Raw genomic sequence first — 20,521 nt, forward strand, 5'->3', positions numbered from 1 at the left:
AGGCAAAATGTCACACTGTTTTGTTTTTGTGCTACTAGTAGCTTGATTTCTGTAAAAATGTGTTGTTTTGTCAGTTTTCAGTTTCAGGGGTAATTACAATAATTCTTCTGTGGATGAAGATGCTGTTTCAATAACAAAACAATTAAACAATTAATTAAAACTGCAAAGATTCTAAAAAGAGTGCTTTAGTATATGAGACACAAAGCACAAAAAGGCTAATGTGCATTATCATCCATTGATGGTATGGAGCTGTCAAATACAATCCTTACATGCTTACATATAGCTGCCATAAATCCAAAGGTGTAGGAAGGTTGTAAATCAACTTATATTAGACAGAAATTTTATGGTGGATTTCCTCTCTGTACAGATTCCACAAATTATGTTCAAGGGCACAACAAACTGATATGTTGCTACTCCTCTATTTTTTCCTCATCAACCACTGTTTTAGCATTTACTTATTTACCAGATAGTGTTATTCAGACAAAAGAACATCAGTCTTCCATAAAAGTTATTAGTCAAGCACAGGTTTTTAAATACAATGTCCTCCATCATAGTAATTGCGTCATTACATTACATCCAGTACATTACACAGAATGTACTGGAATAGCCAAGTTGTTTTTATTGCGTGCTTGTTGTCTCTATATTGATTAAAAGTGCTGCTATTGTGAGTTAGTTGTATGCAGAATTGATTAAAGCTTTTGTTATTGTCACAGTGTGTATACTTATAGTGCGTGTGTGTGTGTATGTGTGTGTGTGTGTTCGTATAAAATCTGCTATGGCAGGCGGGACGGTCCTTTAGGTGTTTTTTGCAGTCAGTGGAAAGTTACATATGTCATTTAAAATAAAATAAAACAAAATCAAATAAAATCCGCCATGTTTTGAAAGTATCTAAACGAGTTGCGCGAAGAATGTGCCACGCCCCTATGGGCGGGTAATAGGTGTGTCGCACTACAGGTAAAGGGGAACTGTTAAGGCGAATCTGTTTTCTCACGTTGGGGAAGCAGACGTTGCACGAGTTCTTCTCGTTGCCTGACTGCGGTTTTGTTTCGGTTGACAGAAAAGGACTTTTTTTCTGTGTAACGAGGGAACTAAGTAAATATGGCGGTTGACCCGTTTCGCTCGGCTACGTCTATGGGGACAGGAGAAGACACGTCGTTAGCTGTGCCGTCTGACGACAAGCTACGGTCAGGTCAACGACGAGTACTGGATCAGGTCCATTCGATAAAGAGGAGCAAGTCTAAACAGAGCAAAAAAAGCACGTCATCACCAACAAGTAAGAACATTTTGTCAAGTATTGCGTTCACTGTTCCTTTGGTTCTGTATGAGTTAGAAATGTCTGAAAACTTTGCGTGTGTTTTATTTGAACATGAGTCGAGCATGGCTATACAAAATATATCGCGTGATCTTCCATACTTCTCATTTTGTCATTGCAATATGAAGAGAACATGGTCCACTCTCCGTGCATTCACTGTCTCTGTTAAAAAAAAACACACACATATATATAAATATGTGAATATATATGTACTGTATATGATATGGACTTGCAAGTATATATGGGCTAACATGCAAGTATATATTCCAAATATATAACTGTAATTTAATTGATAAATGTTATTTCAAATGTATAAGTGTGAATTCCAAATATACAGATATACAAATGACTGTATAAAGATGTAGTTCTGAATATATAAATACTACTCTGAATATACAAATATGATCTTGAATATACAAATATAACTTATATAATGAATATAATTGTTTAGGCATATTCAAGAGCAATGATGTTGATCTTAATATAATTTATTTTGATGAAATGCATCCATTTTGAGAATGAAATTAGTTTCAACATCCATATTATATGGGTGATAGTGTAACATCAAAAGAAATTGTGTTAAAATTTATGTTTCCACTTCTCATATTTTAATGTCAGCAGTTTTAAGGTATAGTGAAATATGTATGTTTACAAATATCTTCAGCACAAACTGCTGAAAGCTTAGACAGCCAGAGAAACAGTGAACAATCTGTTGATTAACCATGGGTTTATTGACACTTTAGCAGCTGTACCTGACAGGTGCCACAGAAGTAAACCACTCAAAATTAAATAAAATGGCACCAATGATATTTAGCCAGTATTTAGTATGGTGTCCAAAGATCTGCCATAATTGAATTATGCTATAAATTTATACAGTTTATACGTTTATCAAATTTTTTAGTCAGCTTTCCCCCTAAATCCCCCAATGTCCATGTAACCACAAAATCTCTTTAGTGTAAGTGAGTTAAATCGTTAAGTTCTTAACTATATCTGTATATTCAGAATCTATAGTTTCAGAAATATACTTAAATATGTGGGATTTATATTTATGTTTAAAGGTGTATTTTCATTTGTATATACATTTAGATTTATATATTCATATTTTCGGCAATTATATATAGAACACAGTTATGTCTATTTTACACGTACACACACATGCACACACACACGCGCTCACACACACACACACACACACACACACACAGCAGTTTTCCAGTGCTATTTTGTATCTGCAGAGGCATATTTCTACCAATTTATTTTATTGATTTTATACTGACAGCACATTTCACACCCATCTAAAACATTAAACAAACAGAACATGCTAAAATGTCAAACAAACAGAAAATGTTAAAATGTTATGATATTTCAAAGCAGTAAAATGTGCCATTCAAACTCATTTAAGAAATAAGACAGCAGTCAAACCTCCACAGGCACCTTCCACTCCTACGTGAAACTAACCTGAGACCACATGACAATACACGTGAGACTGTGTATTGAAAATGGATAATTCTCACATGCTCCAACTCAGACATTTTTCAGGAGCAAATTCAATGAATGACTGACGGCTAGGCAAACTATGCCTTTGAGGGCTGTTACCTCACCACTGGCTTGTTCCCACGGGAGATAATTCAGCTTTCTTATTTGCAATTTATTTGCTGCAAATTCATTTGGACTTCTAGAAACCTCTCAAGTTTTGAGACTGTTACGGTGTTGGATCTTTCAGTAAAAGTTTAGGTAAAAACAAAGGCTCAAGATAATAAATGTTTAGCATTACAGTTAGGGCTAGAGGCATAAGACATGTTAGATCAAGTCTAAGGAATAGAACTAGATGTAGAATTTCAGTGTTCTGAGGTTTTGGGCTTCGTGTAAACAATTCTTTTAAGCAGTGATGTCTATCTATTCTCAGTATTCTATAGAACTAGCCTACAGAATTATTAACACATGTAGGGGATTTACACACAACACTGAACTGTAAGAATTTTACTATATTCATGTGATGCAAAGCTGCCATTATACGCAACTTTAAAAATATGTTATCCATTTGTTTTGAAATTGAAAATAAGAGTACAAACCATCAGGGGAGTAATGATTCACCATTTTTACAGTTTGGTTTTTACCTTGGTTTTTGGGCCATAATTCAGCTTCTATCACAATTTGGCTTTAAAGAAAACTGAACTAATGCTGAAGTGCTTCTCTTTGGAATTTACACATATTTATACAGGACAAAAGAACAAATATGAATACAAACAGCAGAAAAGCTCTTCAACTAACCTTTAGTACCTAAAGGGTTCTTGTTCAGAAAATGTATGAGAAAACTGAACTTTTGCACCAGTTATGAGAAATGAGTAAAATAAATCTCAGCTTCAGTACATTTTACTACAGGGTTGTTGAAATCTGCAAAATGGAGACCAACTGCTTTTACCTTTTTCAAATTAATGCGCAGCTACTTTGATATAAGGGAAACGAGTTCCTACTAAGACAAGCCAAGAGTTTAGATCTACTTTATTCGTTTATGTGGATTCATATATTTCAATGTAACTTTTATTATTTACACTTTGATTAAAGACATCTTGTTTGTTAAAATTGTTATATAAAAGGGTTACTCGGTAGACGTTGTCATTAAAGCTGTTGTAATCATCTGCTCGGTTACAGGATGTACGGGCCGCATAATAAGCATGGTGCTTGTATGTTCTTGTAGTGAAAGATGAAAAAGAGAAGTTATGCTGGCTTCAAATTGTGTTTAATGTGATTTTTTATCATCAAAAGGGATGTTCTCCTGGGATTAGAATCTGTATTCCCTGTGTTTTGGCATCACATTGGGGAAAAAAAAACTTCACTGAAGGGCTGATGTGAGAACTAAAAAATCCATGGTTCACTACACACGTACCCTGAACTGAACCAAACATTACAGAACTATGGTTTTTGGCTTTGGTACAAATCTGTTACACCCCTACAAGCTACAAATGAATTAGATGATGGGATCTATCAACAGTCACTTAGCAGTATTGGAGAGGTCAAATTTAAATATTATTGTAACCCAACAATTCTCTGGTCTCTGTTCATTTTAAACTGTGGACACATCAACTCAGTGGTCAACTTATGAATCGCAACCACGTAGTCCTGAGCTGGTCACACCCCTTGGTCCCAGAGCAGCCACAGGGATGTTTGTCCATCCACAATGATGCAATATAACTCAGATAATGGTACTTTTATACTGTCCCCTCTCATCCCAGTTATGTTCCTGTGTGCTCAGCTCAGCACTGACCACTCAAGAAAAATGCATTCTCTGTCTTGCTCCTGGAATGATTTGCACTTTGTGATACAGTGCATCACCCTGCTGGAAGTATCCGCGCGACTGAGAGTAACCGTGAAAGGGTGCAACTGGTCACCGGCAATATTCAGATATGCTGCGATTTACAAATATAGCACACTCGGCATCAAGTTATGTAATGTGCGTCTGGAGAAACACTCCCTAGATTATTACACCACTGTCACTAGAGTGAACTGCTGAGAGCAGGCAGGATAGGTGCGTGAATTCACGCTGCTCATGTCAAATACTGACTTTGCCAACAGCACAGTGCAACAGGAACCAGGATACTGTTGAACCAGCTGACGGTTTTTCCACTCCTCAAACGTCCAGCACTGATGACTGCAGGTCAGCTGGAATCTTTAGCAACTGACAGCAGTCAACACCAATGAGGTTATTTGCTGCCGTAATCCATCTGTGATAGGGACAAATGAGCTGTGACTTTTCGAATCCTCCTCCTTGCACCATTGTTGTTGTGCTGTGTTGTGCACTTGGCTGTTTGCAGCTCTTGTGTTAGCTTGCATAATTCTTGCCATCCTTCTTCCTCATCTATCATCAGCTTGCTGTTTACGCCCACAGGACTGCTGCTGACTGGCTGTTTTATTGTTTGTTATACTAACCCTAATAAACTTTAGCCCCAGAGGGTAGGGTTTTTTTTTTTTTTTTGTTTTGTTTTTTATGAAAGGTACTGGAAACCCCCCCACTTGTCACTAATGAGCATACAACACTCAGGGTTTCTCTGATCTCTCATTTTGCCCATTGTAATGTTCTGACTTGCTCTGCCCCTATCGCAGTCATGTGACTCACTCTCTGTGAGAACTGTCTATTCTCAACAACAGGGCATTGTACCCACTAAGCCTAAGTCATATTAATTACTGTAGTTATGCAGGTGGAAAGTATTTTTTGCTTATTTCTCCTCATAATTTTAATCATTGCGTTTTATATAAAAGCTTATTTCAACCTCCTTTTAAATTCTGCTGTAGTATTTATTTTATTTGCAACTTGTCAATGCAACGTACACTTTGGGATCATTCTATGACACTTTCTGTTAGTTTTTTTTTTTTTTTTCTTAGCAGCGGTGTCAGTCTTAATCACTGTGCAGATAAACATAGTGATCCTATAATAATGACTGTACAACAGGAAACTCCCAATGCTAATGCCACTCAAAGGCCTGCTCTGTACGGGATGTGGAGATTTGTGCTGACATTGTCTGTTCCCTGCAAGACTTTCAGCTCTTGATTTGTCCTGTTGTTGTTCTCTGGAATAGTGTTCATTCATGTTAATGTGCGTTGTCTTTTCCCAAGGTCCTGGATCTGGCAGTGTTTTCAGTGGCACCCGCTCTTTAAGGTTCACCTCCGTGAAGCAGAATGGCAGTGGATTTCAGCGGAGTGACTATGCCGTGGCCACAGGCCAGTCTAAAATGGTACGGATTCATCCTTTCCTGAGTGTAACGAGATGCTACTATACCATGAAAAGAAATGTTGTTATTTATTCTTTGAAAAATGGCATTATGCTTTTTATTTCAAATGTCAGTTTTATGCATGGCAATATTAAGGGACAATTTCCTCTTCCGGTTGCTGCTTTACAGTGTGTGCGTGTGTGTGCGCGCGCGTGTGTGTGTGTGTGCGTGTGTGCACGCGCATGCACAAAGGGATGGGGGGTAAATGCATACATTTTTTTGTCTTACTTATCAGGCATTGTACATTGTCTCACAGTTTTATAATCTTTTGGAGTTATTTGGGGCTGATTATTTTACATCCATGCTTTTAGCTGTTAGAGTTCCTCATGAAAAGGCATTTTTGATGCTTTCAGAATTTTTTTATTTTGATGCTTGTGGCTTTCTGTTAACTTGAATATTTGTTTCTATTATCCACACTTACAACTGTGTATTATATGAACTCACGCTGTTTACATTTGTTATAATGTAATAATAATAGCTCATTTAAATTGTGTACTCGTAGTGCAGAGGAAATGTTGTTGAGAGTGGGAAAGGGAAAGCTAAGCTGGTTGAATTGCTCTGATAGGAGTAATGGTTGGATTGCTGTGAAATGGCTATATTTTTTTTTTTGCTGTTATCCTTGAATGATTCTCAGTCTCTCATCTCAGCCTGACAGAGCGGTGACTTTAAAAAGCGTGGGATATATCTTGATCTCTCTCTATATCTCTCTATCTGTTTTTCTTTCGGTTTTCTGTTGTTTTTTTCGTTCTGGCATTTATGCTCTCTTGCTCTCTCTCAGCTTTCCTCATTGTTCTAACATTAACACTAAAGCTGTTTACCTCATAGGTCTGATTCATATAGTTAAGAGGAATGATCCGTTTGCTCTTTCACTATTATGATAAATCTGTCATTTGCTGTGATAAATTGCCTGCTGGTCTGTTTATATTGGCTTTGGAAACAGTGTGAGAAGTCAGGCGCTTTGTCAGCGTTCACTGCTTGTGTCTAGTGTCTGTTGTTTGTACAAAATGGACTTATACAACATTTCTCTAATACGTTACCTTCCGGCTGAGCTGTGGAGATTGTACTGCTTTGTCTCTCTGCAATGGGGAGAAGCTGTTCTCTGTCTTCGCTCTCTATGAAAGAGAAATGACTCATCAGTCAAGTCATTATGTCTAATGGCTAAATTCTCTCTCTCTCTCTCTCTCTCTCTCTCTCTCTCAGCAACAGCAACAGCAGGGCAGGTATCGTTCGCTATCCGCAAGGACTATGACTGTTCGTCATAGTACCAGTCAACAGGACAAGAAGTGGCCTGAGCCACTCAATACCAATGGCCTGAAGACCAGTCGCAGTGACCCCTCTTTAGAAGTAGATACTCCAGTCAGCGCAGCAGCACACACTATGCTGCGAACTGCCACTGTGCGAGGACAAACCTCTAGTCGGAGCGACATGCAGTCTGTAGCCGTGGATAGTGGTCAGGTGACCGCCAAGAGCAGCCAATCACGCCTGATCAGATTTCCTTCTAACCAAGCTCAGGTGGAAAACAAGGTTTCGGTGACCAAGAGCAAAACCACAGAGGTGTCTGGGTGAGTTAGAGATGCTAAGGTCAAGGGAGGTTCACGGTTAAGGAGAGGATGCTGTCAGATTACTTTTACATCAGGCTCTGCATCAGAAGTACAGTTAATTTTGCATTGTAGTGCGGGAATGAAAAATTGAGTAAAAATAAAGCTATGAGCTGTATATTAGCAATTTACAAGTACAACATTTTAATTTTACAATACAGTACAAATGCTATGAATAAACTGGCTACCGGTGAAATTGTGGCCAGTAATTTTTACAGTTTTGCAGAGTAGTGTGACAAACCACAGTTCTTCATTTTGTTGAACTGATCTGGTTTTGTAGTATGTAGTCTTAAAATCCCTCTGTACAATTTACACTAAGAAAAATTTGCCAGTGTACTCTGTAATATGCTGTATAGACTCTACAGCCCTGGGTGACTATGTGTGTGCCAAGATATTCCCATAGGATCCGCACAAGATCTCATTCATAAAGAACAAGACACACAAACACACACCCCTCCCATATTTACACTGAAGGAGTTCTACTGTGTTGCTACTTGATATCCTGCTCCTTGTCCTGACACTCTTTTTGATGCTCTGTGTGTGTGTGTGTAGGATGAATGGGATGTCTATTATGCCTGACATCACTATGAAGGAGGCGGTGGAGTATCTGTCCAGCTCTGAGGAGAGTTATCAGCTATGTGGAGCATCATTCATCCAACACAGTACTTTTAAAGAGGATAAAGCTAAACAAGAGGTGAGAAATGTGTGTGGTCCTTTGTGAGTTGTATTAATTATTTCAGCTGCTCTTTATCCTAGTATGGAGCACTCATCACTGGTATTAAAATCATTATGATGAATGTGTATCCGTGTGTGTGTGTGTGTATGTGTGTTATATTTATGTTTGGATTTGTCATTCCAGTGCTTTTCTTATAAGTGTATTCAGAGTTTTCATAAATGATAAGGAAAGTAGAACTGCAAGGTATTTATCACTTTACTTCATGGTAGTTTATGAAACCTGTTGTAGAAAAGATTCCAAATCGTGTATACCAAAAGATGAAGAAGTAGGTTATACTTAATACACAACAGGTAGGCAAAAGAAAAGGGTTTTTTTAATGTGTGTACACGAATCTGTGCGGTGTATCTGTATGTCTGCATGTGCTCTGGTCAGTGTATATGCTTTCTCATGTAAAAGGTTATAACTGTTGTGCTGTTTCTGTTAAAAAAAAAAAAAGCAAAATTAGTGGTATAAGTGGTATAAGCAATCATCTAGCAGCAAAATCTCTGAAAAGAGAGTCAGTTATTACAAAGTCTACTTGCAGTTAACATTTACTCTCAGGAACAGGTGTGTGTGTGTGTGTGGGTGTGGGTGTGGATGTGTGTATGCACGTTTGTGTATATTTGGGAAATTTCCCATTTGCCTTCTAGATCCAACACTGAGATCAGGAGTCTGCTTTGACAAGCGTCATTTTCGCGCTGTTTTCATTCACACAGGAGTGAGAACAGATTCTCATGTTGCTGCCATTCAAATTTAAACTTTCAATTAAGTTCTAAATGTGTGTGAAAATACCTGATATAATGCCCAGATAATGAGATTTGTAATGAGAAAAGGTTACCTTGGTACAGATTGTAGTAAGAAACCTGAGCCTACTGATGGAGAATTCTGCTTTTTTATATGATGGATGACTGAGCCTATTTCTTTGCCTAAAAGTCCTTTTGATTTAGTTTTCAGTTGATATTTTTTAGATATCAGAAGTTTACTATCCCGTCAGCCTTTTGTGAAGTATGTAAAACAGTGGAAAAGACTTCATAAGATGTCTCAAGTCATGAATGTTAAATGAGGACGGTTCTGATGAAGATTTCACTGACTGTAATGTGTTTGCCTAGTTTGCCTAGTCTGTTGGCTTCACTGTGTCTGATGAAAAACACATCTTTGGACTGGGTGAAAGGGGAGGATTATCTCCTGTGTTTGTGTTCGGTTGGTTCATTTATCTCACATTTCCAATTAGATGCTTTTAATGTCGGATTCATTTACAGTACGGTAACGGTATTTTTTCCCATTTTTGGGTTAGCGTTCCCCTTTTTTATGATCAAGATGAATTGGTAGGCACAGACTTTTGATTTTAAGACTGTAAAATAATGGAAGTTTTAAACATGCACACAGCCAAAAAATCTGTCGTTAGGTCGTTTTGTTTATTTTCGTTTGTTTTTGTTTGTTTTTTTTAGTCTGGGTTATCAGGTTACAGTAAGTCAGAGAGAACGTCAGTGAAGCATTCAAGTCTGTGTAGCTTGGCACAATCCTTAAGAATCTCCATAAAACACTTTCTGATACTGTAAACATTAAACGTGTGCTCATAAAATACCACTGGGCACTAGAGTGTTAAATATGAGCATTAGTGGCATGAATAGCACTGTTTTCTTTTGCTTTTTGCTTTTAATTGTTTCAGTTGCTTGGGTTGCCTCATTATTTTGTTGTGGGATTATCTGCGTTGTTGTGGGTTTATCTGTGTGTCATAGTGAACATTGTTGTGTTTTCTCTAAAAAAAAAAAAAACCATGTGTCCCCTGTGCTCATGGCACCAGGTACATCAGCTGAATGGAATCCCTCCTCTGGTGGCATTACTGCGCAGTCCGAAGCCACACATCCAGCAGACCGCGGCCGCTGCACTGAGAAATCTGGTATTTAAAAACACCGAGAATAAACTGCAGGTGTCGGCCTGCGGAGGGATCGAAGAGGCTCTGTCTCTGCTCAAAGAGACGGGATCCACAGAGACCCAAAAACAACTTACAGGTACCTCACACACAGCCAGAGTCATATGAACGCTCTGAACCTCACACACGTGGGAAATTCTGTGGATGCAGTTTAGAGCATGTGTAATGTAGAAACTCTCTGTTGAGAAGAGAAATTATTTGATGGTACACAGGAACTGTACGGCTGTTAAAGCTTTTTTTTTTTTTTTTTTGTAAATTTCCACCCGTAATGGTCATGCCACATTAAGCCTTTTGATCAGTTCAACAATTTCTCAAAGTTCCAGCGCGAAACCAATGCCAAAAAGATGTTCTGTGTTCTGTGTACAGTACATCTGAGCACACCAAACAAAAGAGTCATTATTAAAAGCTTTTCCCTGGTGTGGCTCATCTGGCAAAGGTTTACTGTATTTGTATTTAGAAAAATTGTGTGGGAAAAAATATTCTGTACAAGATGTACAAGTTTCAGCATATCTTGTCCTATTTGTTCCCACAGGGAAAGTTCATTTTAGTCTTGTCCTGTTGTCAGTTTTTACTTTGTCTTAAGTTTCACAGTCCTAACAGACCAAAGATGCTTTACATAGTTCTAAGCACTTCTAAACATGTCAATCAAAAGTTATATGGAAAACAAGAAACCTGAAGTAGAGGTATTTTTATTCAACTTCTATATTTTATACACATATAAATATACATATATGTATAAACCTATATGACTTTTTCTTCAAGCTCTCGTATCTATCCTTGTGAGAAAAATGGTTGTAAATATGACGCTGATGGAGGTGAAGATGTGGTGGGTTCATCCGTCCCATAGTGAAGTTCAGTCAGTAACGTGTATGAGCAGGCGATGTAAGTGTCCTCATCTATGTGCTGTTCTGCAGGCTAAAACCTGTTCCACACCTGCTTCAATGACAGCAGGGCAATCTCAGCCACTGATGCACATACACTCCTGTCAAGGCTGTGAGTTATTAACCGGAACTTTACAGATCAGATCTGACAGCAGGGTGACTTTTTTATAGGAAAGAGAGGTATCAAAAACAAGCACTTCTCTATGATGCAGCAGGTCTTGGATTGAGCGTAAGTGACGCAGTGCTATGTGCTAACATCGAACTAACCCAGACCTCATACAGTGCAACTGAAATGTGATAAAAGGCAATAGAGAAAAGTTTTCACAACATTCAGGACAGATAAAACGATGTTGCCCTTTAAAGACTGGATCCATGGAATTAGAAAAAAACGTAAAGCTCACAGAATTAATAAACATCATTGTTGGACGGGCGACTCTAACTTTTATCTGTGCAAAGTGTAAAAGTTTTTGGAAAGTGGAATCAAAGGATTTTTCATCCTTTTTTTTTATATTACCCTAAACCATTGCAATGATCTATTATAAAAAACAACAACAACAAAAAAATACTTGTACGTAAATACTCAGAATTGCATTGAGATTTAATTGCTTGTTTCAACATTTTTTTTTTTCAATTCACTGTCAATGTGTCAAAAATATCGTAGTGTCAAAGGTTCATGATCTGACAAGCACTGTAATTTGCTGCATTGTGTGCTTGGGTGTGTTAGTCTGTGTGTGTGTGTGTGTTGCCTGCAGGTTTCTTGTGGAACTTGTCCTCAGCAGATGCACTTAAGGCTGAGCTGATAAAGAACGCCTTGCCTGTTCTCACTGAGAGTGTTATAGTGCCATACACCTGCTGGTCAGACAGCACTGTCAACAACAACGTGGACCCAGAAGTCTTTTACAGCACTACCGGCTGTATGAGGTTAGAGATGACTCTAGAACAGCTGTCTCCCTCACAGTTCACCAATAGGATTTCCTATTTCCACAGTGCTTCTTTCATGTATCTTAAATTCATTTGTAAAGAACAGTAAATTGGTGTTAGAGGATAAAAACAAAACGCAATATGACGATAATTAACTATGAAATTGTATGAAAATACACATATAGAGACAACAGTGTCTGCAAAAGTTATGGAAAAGAAAATTTTTGCTGAGACATTCCATTGTAAATGTTCCTATCCAAAGGGTTGTTGGACTCTCTCAACGGGAGTATGGAGTATGAATGGAAGGCAGATACTTATGACACTGTCAGTGTAATTGGATGATGATAAATATATTTATAGATGTATGTGAAGTATTAAGAGATCAAGTGAAAGTCACGTTTATCGCACCTCTAAGACCTTCTCTCTAATCAGAGTAAAATCTAACTTAATCCCTCTTTTATGAAATTATTGGAAACATGATATTGCCTGCATGACTTTGCACAACCTGCCATTGTGCACTCAGTTGTAGATAATGTCAATGCATGCGCAGTATCTCTCGCACAATGCACGCTCTACTGATTTTCATACACACACACACAACCACACACACACACATAGTCTCCTTTCTCTTGTGTTCAGAAGACATGCTGTACAGAAAACAGATGAAGTTGTAGGATGAAGTTGTGAGAGCATCAGGGCTTACAAAACATGTTTTTTTAAATTTTGTACTTCAAGTTAAAATGCAGTACTTACTTAATTTGTCCAAATAGTGAAAGTGAGTTATTCACTAAAACAGATCGGGTAATGATATAGGACAAATAGTTAGTCACCCAATCTCAGTTTTCACACGTAATGGACCATTTACAAATATTGATCTCTGTGAATGACAGTTTGGAACTTGAAATGATTCGTTTCATTAACAACTCACTCAGCACTAATGCTTCAAATTTCTGTGGCTTTAGCTCCAGTTTTATTTTCACAGCCTAAAATGAATTCAATAAGCAGTGCAGAAGTGGGATGGGTGTGGCTGAAGTTTTGGCAGAGTGGATGGGTTTGGATGAGCATTCTAATCTGACGTGTGATCCCGGTTGTTTGAAGTGATGGTCTGTTTTCAGAGAGCTTGAAATATGAGATTGCATACTTTGCATCTTTCTCTGAGAATTTTGAGCAAATCTAGTCTCTGAGTTGGCATTGTTCAGAATTCTTCATTCTAATAGTGCAGATTTTTAACAATGTATAAATAGGTTTACACACTTTGAGCACGAATGTAACATTTACTTAAACACGACGGCTGTGATTTTCAATTCTGATTGCTTTCTTCAACTGGCCAATAATTTTATGTAGGAAAAGTTACCTAATGTAACACAAGAAAACTTTTGGAACTATAAACTTTTGGAACTATAGCATTACTTCAGTGAAAATCTACAGACTATGGCTGCTGTAACTGGATGAAACCAGCACTGTTTGTCTGTGACTGTCCCATAGAAACCTGAGCTGTGCCAAAGTGCAGGAGAGACAAGTCATGCGTGAGTGCAGAGGCCTGATTGACTCTATCATCACATACATTCAATCCTGTGTAGACGTCGACCAGCCTGACGACAAGGTGAGCAGACCTGCCCGCGCTCCTCTTTAGCCCTGGTGAAGGATATTGGGAATCCCACAAAATACCCAAAATACAAACCTTAAAATGATATTTAGATATTCCTGTCATTAGAAGAGTCTCTGGAGTATTTCAGGAGATTTGCTTTATCCAAAGTAAACTTTTTGAATGCCACAAGGTCTGCATTTAAACTGATGTTTCAACTGTGTGTCTGTCTCAGGGTAGAGCTCTTTGCTAATGTTTTCGTTTTTTAGTCCTGTACGCATTCAGGCTATAGCAATGCACTGTTTAATTATTCATGTGATTGTGCAAGTTCTGTAGTTTGAATTTAATCATTGCATTTGTTGAATGCATTGCAAATGCACAAGTTGAACATGAAGGTTGATTTGTCCCACTAGCTGTCCTGAATGCTTTGTGATCCACAAAATTAATAAATGTAAACTGAAAAGAAGGAAACATTCCCCGTTTTCTTTTTCGTCCAGGTTGCCTCATATGCTCTTGTTTTAGAATTGCTCATATGCAGCCAAGACAAATATCTTGAGGTATCAGTGTTTTATTATCAGTGTTTCATTCTATTCTTCTTCTTCTCTTTGTTGTACCAGTCGGTCGAGAACTGCGCCTGTATTTTACATAATCTCACATATCAGCTGGAGACGGAGGCACCTGAACACTTCAGTAAATTCAATGAGCCAGACAAGAGCAGCCCTGAGAGAAAGAGCCCGACTGTTGGCTGTTTCAGCCCAAAAAGTAACAAAATTCAGGAGGTGAGATCCCCTCAGGGTTTACTCAGAGTATTTCACCAGGACTGCCCCACCAAGGCCCAAAGCGCCTGTTAAACCAGTTAAATGACAAATGATTAATATGACCACTCTGTGTTATTGGTTTTACTGTGAAAGAAGTATGTTTACTGTGTGCTTCACTGAAGCTGTCCCGTTTGACGCCATAAAGATCAGTTGATGCTTTCGACTGAACGCTCAACACTCCCGTTGTTCCATTGTAGTAACATTGCTGACTGTGATTGATGGTTATCAGTAATACACATTCCAAATGCCTTTACAATACATCTTTAGTCAAAGCCAAGAGAGAAAGGGGGTTACTTTAACCTTTTGACATTCACCTTTTAACCTTTTGAGCTTTACTGTTTTAACATATAATACCATGTGCATGTGGGAAAATGACAGCTTTGAACACAACACTTTGAGTTGATAATAGACATGTGCCTTTATGTAACTGCATACTTCTCTTTGTCTGTGCATTGCAAACTCTTGGTTTTTACGACATATGAATATGTTGAAATTTGAACATGCTGATATCTACAGAACTGCTGTACTTTAAGTTGCTTATTTAAAGGGACAATGCACAACAATTAACATTTTAGCATTTACATCACAGCATTAGAGTTAAGGTGTTAAAAAGCAGTTAATTATTCTTTTTTTGTTATTGTTGTTGTTGTTGTTGTTGTTGTTGTATTTAGTTTGTAAATGTATGTCTCTGTCCTCAGAGGATCTTTGATTTCCCCGCTGTGGAGGAGAGTGCACCAAAAGGCATCGGTTGGTTGTACCACACTAAGACCATGCAGACATACCTGTCTCTACTGGGCTCCAGTCAGAAAGACTCCACTCTAGAGGCCTGCTGTGGAGCCCTGCAGAACCTCACTGCAAACAAAAGCCCTGTAAGAACACTCCACTAATGCAAGGAAAGGAGAACTTCTGCTATATGAATTGAGCTCCTCTCAAAACTTGATTCTTTTTTTTTAGGAAACTCTAAATTTGTTCTTGATGGTTTTGGGGTCCTTTACCCTCAGTAAAGCTTGATTGTGACACTGTATCTGCTTCAGAGTAAAGCTGCACAAATATTTACACCATGAAGATTGTTCTCCAGTGCAGCTATGTCATCATATCTTTTTGATTTTCATAAGCTTGAACCTGCAGTGTGATGTTAAGATGAGCTTGTAATGGTATGAATGAATTGAATTAAGGTAAATGAATGATAATTAGTTGATTAATTAATAGATTCAGCTAAATCAAAATTGAAGGGAATCAATTTTACCTAAGTGAATTATCTCACAGAAACTAAACTAACTTGATCACTAAGGTTATTTAGAAATGTCATAATCATTATGGAGATATGTCGTTCTTAAATCAGAGTTCTTATGATACTGTCGTCTTTCATATGTGGTGCTTGAGATGTGACTCATCTATTTGTGCACTGGTTCAAATCTTAAAAGTTGCAGTTGAATGAAATGAAGAGCTGAAGTAAAAAGGATTGCACTGAAGAAACTGAACTTGTGTGAGGTCAACTGATGTGGTTTCTGTGCTTTGTTCAGTTCTCCTATTTGATGGGTCAAACTATAGTGCAGAAACTCAATGGACTGCCATACATAACATCCCTGCTGAAGTCCCCCAATTCTAGCCTGCAAAATACTACAATGTCATTGGTGGGGAACCTTGCATGTGCCACAACAATACAGACCACTATGGGTAAGTCTAGATCCTCTGTCCATTTGTGTGTGTGTGTGTGTGTGTGTGTGTGTGTGTGTGTGTGTGTGTACCATGACAGTGATTGCTATTTCAGTGTAAAAATGAATAAGTGTAAATAAAATATGGTGTTGCCACAAATTACTGACTTTGAGTTTCTCTCTCTCTCTCTCTGTCTGTGTGTGTGTGTATGTGTGTTTGTGTGTGCGTGCGCAGCCCGGCAGGTGGTCCCCGAGCTCAGTTCTCTCCTAACTGCTGGCACCAAGGAATTGGGAAACTCAGACAAAACCATGGCAACAGCCTGTCATGCAGTGCGCACTTTGCTTTTGGCTGAGCCAGAGATGGGTAGGAAAGTGCTGAACACTGCATTTATAAGCTCACTGACTGATCTGAGTGAGAATGGGTAAGAGTCCACTGACACTTGTTAATAATATACAATTAAGAAACATATTATCACTTGTCTTGGAAAATAGTATTGATAAGTGGTAGTTGTTAAATTGTAAATGATGGTTGAGCCTTTATTACAATGTAATCTTAATCTGAAACACTGGTCCATGCAGACATTTCAGCAAAGCCAGCAAGGCGGCCTCTCTCCTGCTCTACAGTCTCTGGGGGCAAAAGGACATCCAGAGTTTCCTAAAAAAGGTGAAACTTTTGCTTTAGTTCAGAAATAAAAAGTGGTGCATATATGCATGTATACACAACAAAACACACACTTGTGTGTGTGTGTGCGTGTGTGTAGGTGTGTGTCATGCTCTGCTTAATGAAAGAATTAAATTATTAAATCTTAAAACACTTCATTATTTTCACAATATTTTCATATTTTTATTCTGCCTCTTAAACAAAAAAAGGTTCACTTATATTATATATATTATTATTATCACACATGAGTGGGGTGACTTTTCATTGATAAGCTGAACATAGGATGTGGTAATTGATTAGATCTTTATTCTGGTAGCTGATGTCATTTTGGTTGAGAATGTGTCCACGTGGGTCTCTCCCTGTGTGTGTGTGAGAGAGAGAGGGTGAGAGAGAGAGGTGTGTGTCTGAAGGGGCTGAGTAGGTCTCTTTTTGTCAGTTGCAGTGAGAGAAGGAAGGGTGGTTTCAGGGAGTGGTTGGCTGTGGTTGATTGGCATGCTGCTGTCTGTGCCTCTTCTCCTTTTTTTTTGTTCTGGGTTTGTATGTTTGGGAAGGGAATGTGCATATGTCTCAGTGTGCATGCCTGTGTGTGTGTGTGTGTGTGTGTTTTTTAAAAATCTCTAAGCTCTACTCTCTCATTGTCACACTCTCACATATGCACAGACACACACCCAGACACACACATATACACCCTCTCACTCACATCTTGACCAGCCTTGCTCCACCCCGACTGTCTGATGGCAGACGGAAAAATTCAGGAATCCAGGGAGACAAGTTCTCTTTTCTCTCAGGCTGTTAACATGTAAAAAGGAGAGACAGAATAAAGAGAAGGACGAAAGCACTTTTTTTAAGCCTTATGTTACACATGCGTGTGCTTACTTACACACACACACACACACACACACACAAACTTCACAATACTATACTGTTTAATTCTCATTTGCATTACTTAAATGAAGGCAAGGGACTTTACCTCTTTGCTTTACTTGCTCTGGGGTAAAAGACATAGTCTCAACATGTCAGATGAGTCAATCTGTTTGCTATCACCTTTACTTCAGAGTTATGTAATTTTCCTTTTTGCTTCTTTAGTTTTTACACTGAAGAGTTTTTTGGTACAGTGGAAAAAAAAGACTACACTCAAAATGATTTAAGAAATAAAAGTCAGCCCTATGTGCTGAGTTACTAACTAGTAAAGCTATGGCATAGAATGTGCTGTAGATTCAAGATTAAATCTTCATGACTGTACACACACACACTGTGAAAAGTGAGCAGTGAATTTGACCTCTGCATTTAACCCATCCATACACGCCAGTAGTGAGTGCACACAACCACTAGGCGTGTTTCAGTTGTTGTTAAGAAATAAACAGCTAAATTACAGAGAGGGCGTATGTGTATGAGGCAGGTGAGATGTGTTGGGGTGTGTGTGTGTGTGTGTGTGCGTGAGTGTGAGAAAAAGAGAGGGAAATAGGTAAAGGAATAATTTCCCCTTCTGTATGCCTAAGTTGTGACTCATACACATTCTTTGTGTCTTAACAGGGTTGTGCCGTTGTCTACATTTTAGTTTTTAGTTTTAGTTTTAATCCCATGGGTAGCTGTAGTGAACAGAATCAAACGACCTTAATCACATTCAGTCAAGTGTTCTTGTCTCATGTCTGAACCTTATGTGTATGGTGTTTTTTTACAGCAAGGAATGAGCAAGACCATGTTTGTAAATGAAACCACCATTGCCGCCCATAAAAGCGTCCAGGTTATTGAGTGATAAAACTCCAGTCTTCTCAGCATTATAACCAAGGTACAGTTTGGTGTGTGACTGTACATCTGCTCAGTTCTCCCTGATACTAATAACGATAATAATACGTTAGTCAAATGCAGATTATTTTGGATGCGAGAGTTTTAGGTCTGGAATGTTTTTGGTGATATCGTTTTCCCCTGTTGCAGGTAAGGACCTGTTTTATGAGACAGGCATACACACCCATGCTGTGAGCAATGCCTCTCTTAGAGCTGAAAAGGTTTGCACTTTTTGCCATTTGGATCACTGCTTTCATCGGCAATCTTTTGTTGCGTCGTCAAAATGTTTTTGTTTTTTTTTCCTATTTAATTTAGTTATAATCGCAAATGATTAAACAGTTTGTGTTCATATGTTGAGAGAGAAGCCCAAATGGCAGTGGAACCAAAACTCTGGTTGGATTTCACCGACTGCCTGATTGTTGTAAATGTGCGTTGAGTAAATGCTTGTATGAAAGTCTGTTAATGATGATTCTTCACTGATATGCAGAAATGTCTAATCTTTCTAATATGTCGACATATCTCTCAGTGAGTTTGGTTTGTTAAATAAAGCATATATACACAGCACATGAATGTCTGAAGCTCGGAACACATCATTTTATGATTACACTGAAGTTGGCAAAACATGGTACTATAGGATTTCATTATGGTTTTATTATTGTTTGTATAAGTGCTAGCAGGGTTTAGGATGTGCTGGATTGTGGACAATGTTTTGTTCTGCGCTCTGATGGTTTTGTATTATGTCCAAAGTGTAGGAATGTAAAAAAACGAGAATGAGAATGGAAGTGTAGTCTTGTACATATAATTCCTGTTCTCCCAAATTTCTGGTGTGGTCTCCATCACTTTACATTTGCAATTAAAGGGCCCAGATTTTTCAAAATGCATTACATTGTAAATATTTCATTCTTTTTCTTGCTTTTTTTCTTTTACATTTTTAAAGTGAGGGTTTGGTTATTAAAAGCTACTGATCTGAATAGACAAAAAACTTTGCCCTGGCAATAAACAAAAAATCTTTGTAGAAGCGGCTTATAGAGTTTCGTTGTTACAGAAATTGGTAATATTTTTGTAGAACATTTATATATTTCTCTATTTTGAATGAATGACAAACAACATGCATTCCACTTAAAGAGTTAACTTTTTATGTGATCTTTCATGCCTGTGTCAAGATAGATATCAGTAATATGTATTTTTATTTAGAGCACAGTCTGTCATTGATTTCTTCTTTTTTATTGTGTGCATAAATTATTGTGGTATTGCCAAAAGAATTCCTTTTTTTCAGTGTTACCTGTTTTATCTGTACAACATGCATATGTGTGTATGTGAAGAAATAAAAAATAGAGAGATTAAATTTCCTTATGAATTCTTCTAGCATTTTGCATTGCTAAAGTGCACAGAAGTAGTACAATCAGACTATAAATATCATTACATGATCAGTCCAAATGCCATTGAACTGCTAGTGAAATGTTTTGCGTTTTCCCAGGACTGTATTCTCCAGACCAAATAGCTTTACTCTGAATTATTTTGATTAATTTGTATTTTTGAGTGTTTTATATCAGGCTACGCTGTCATCCTGTACTATTTGCATAGATCAAAATAAAGCATGGCCTTTACTCCGCTTTACTGTGTGTTTTCCTGTACTGACCAACTTCTGTGACACTGCTACACCTACTGACCTCTTAGACCCTCTTAGAAACCAAAAAAAAAAAAAAACCCCTAGAGGATTTGTGGTGACCTTCATAGATCTCCCTGGTTTGGAGAGAAACAGTATTGGGTTGCCTTCTAAAAGGAATCTCAAATGATTTGTTCAGAGTCCAAAGTGTAAATCTAAAAAGATTTCGTTCATATCTGCTCTGACATTTCTCAATGGAAAGGTTTGCTGGAAGACAAGTACATT

General features: G+C 38.0%; 1 protein-coding gene across 1 annotated transcript; it reads left to right on the forward strand.

Annotated features, from left to right (window-relative positions):
• Positions 1-1,098: 1,098 nt before the first annotated feature.
• On the forward strand, positions 1,099-18,847 carry pkp1a (plakophilin 1a). Its single transcript, XM_030767826.1, has 14 exons — positions 1,099-1,291; positions 5,924-6,042; positions 7,279-7,640; positions 8,229-8,370; positions 10,196-10,403; positions 11,958-12,126; positions 13,612-13,729; positions 14,329-14,490; positions 15,228-15,398; positions 16,053-16,206; positions 16,420-16,606; positions 16,764-16,848; positions 18,527-18,634; positions 18,781-18,847. The coding sequence occupies exons 1-13, from the start codon at positions 1,099-1,101 to the stop codon at positions 18,599-18,601; spliced, it is 2,145 nt and encodes a 714-aa protein (XP_030623686.1). The 3' UTR covers positions 18,602-18,634; positions 18,781-18,847.
• Positions 18,848-20,521: the final 1,674 nt, after the last annotated feature.

Source organism: Chanos chanos, chromosome 3 (genome assembly GCF_902362185.1).
Source record: "Chanos chanos chromosome 3, fChaCha1.1, whole genome shotgun sequence".
In the NCBI taxonomy this organism is placed as follows: Eukaryota; Metazoa; Chordata; class Actinopteri; order Gonorynchiformes; family Chanidae; genus Chanos; species Chanos chanos.

What these genes read in the sequence shown, in the direction of transcription:
- pkp1a (XM_030767826.1), top strand. Translation starts at nt 1,099, where the DNA reads ATGGCGGTTGACCCGTTTCGCTCGGCTACGTCTATGGGGACAGGAGAA. An exon ending in AGGATAAAGCTAAACAAGAG is followed by an intron (nt 8,371 to 10,195) that starts GTGAGAAATGTG and finishes TCATGGCACCAG; the next exon opens with GTACATCAGCTGAATGGAAT. An exon ending in TCACTGCAAACAAAAGCCCT is followed by an intron (nt 15,399 to 16,052) that starts GTAAGAACACTC and finishes TGCTTTGTTCAG; the next exon opens with TTCTCCTATTTGATGGGTCA.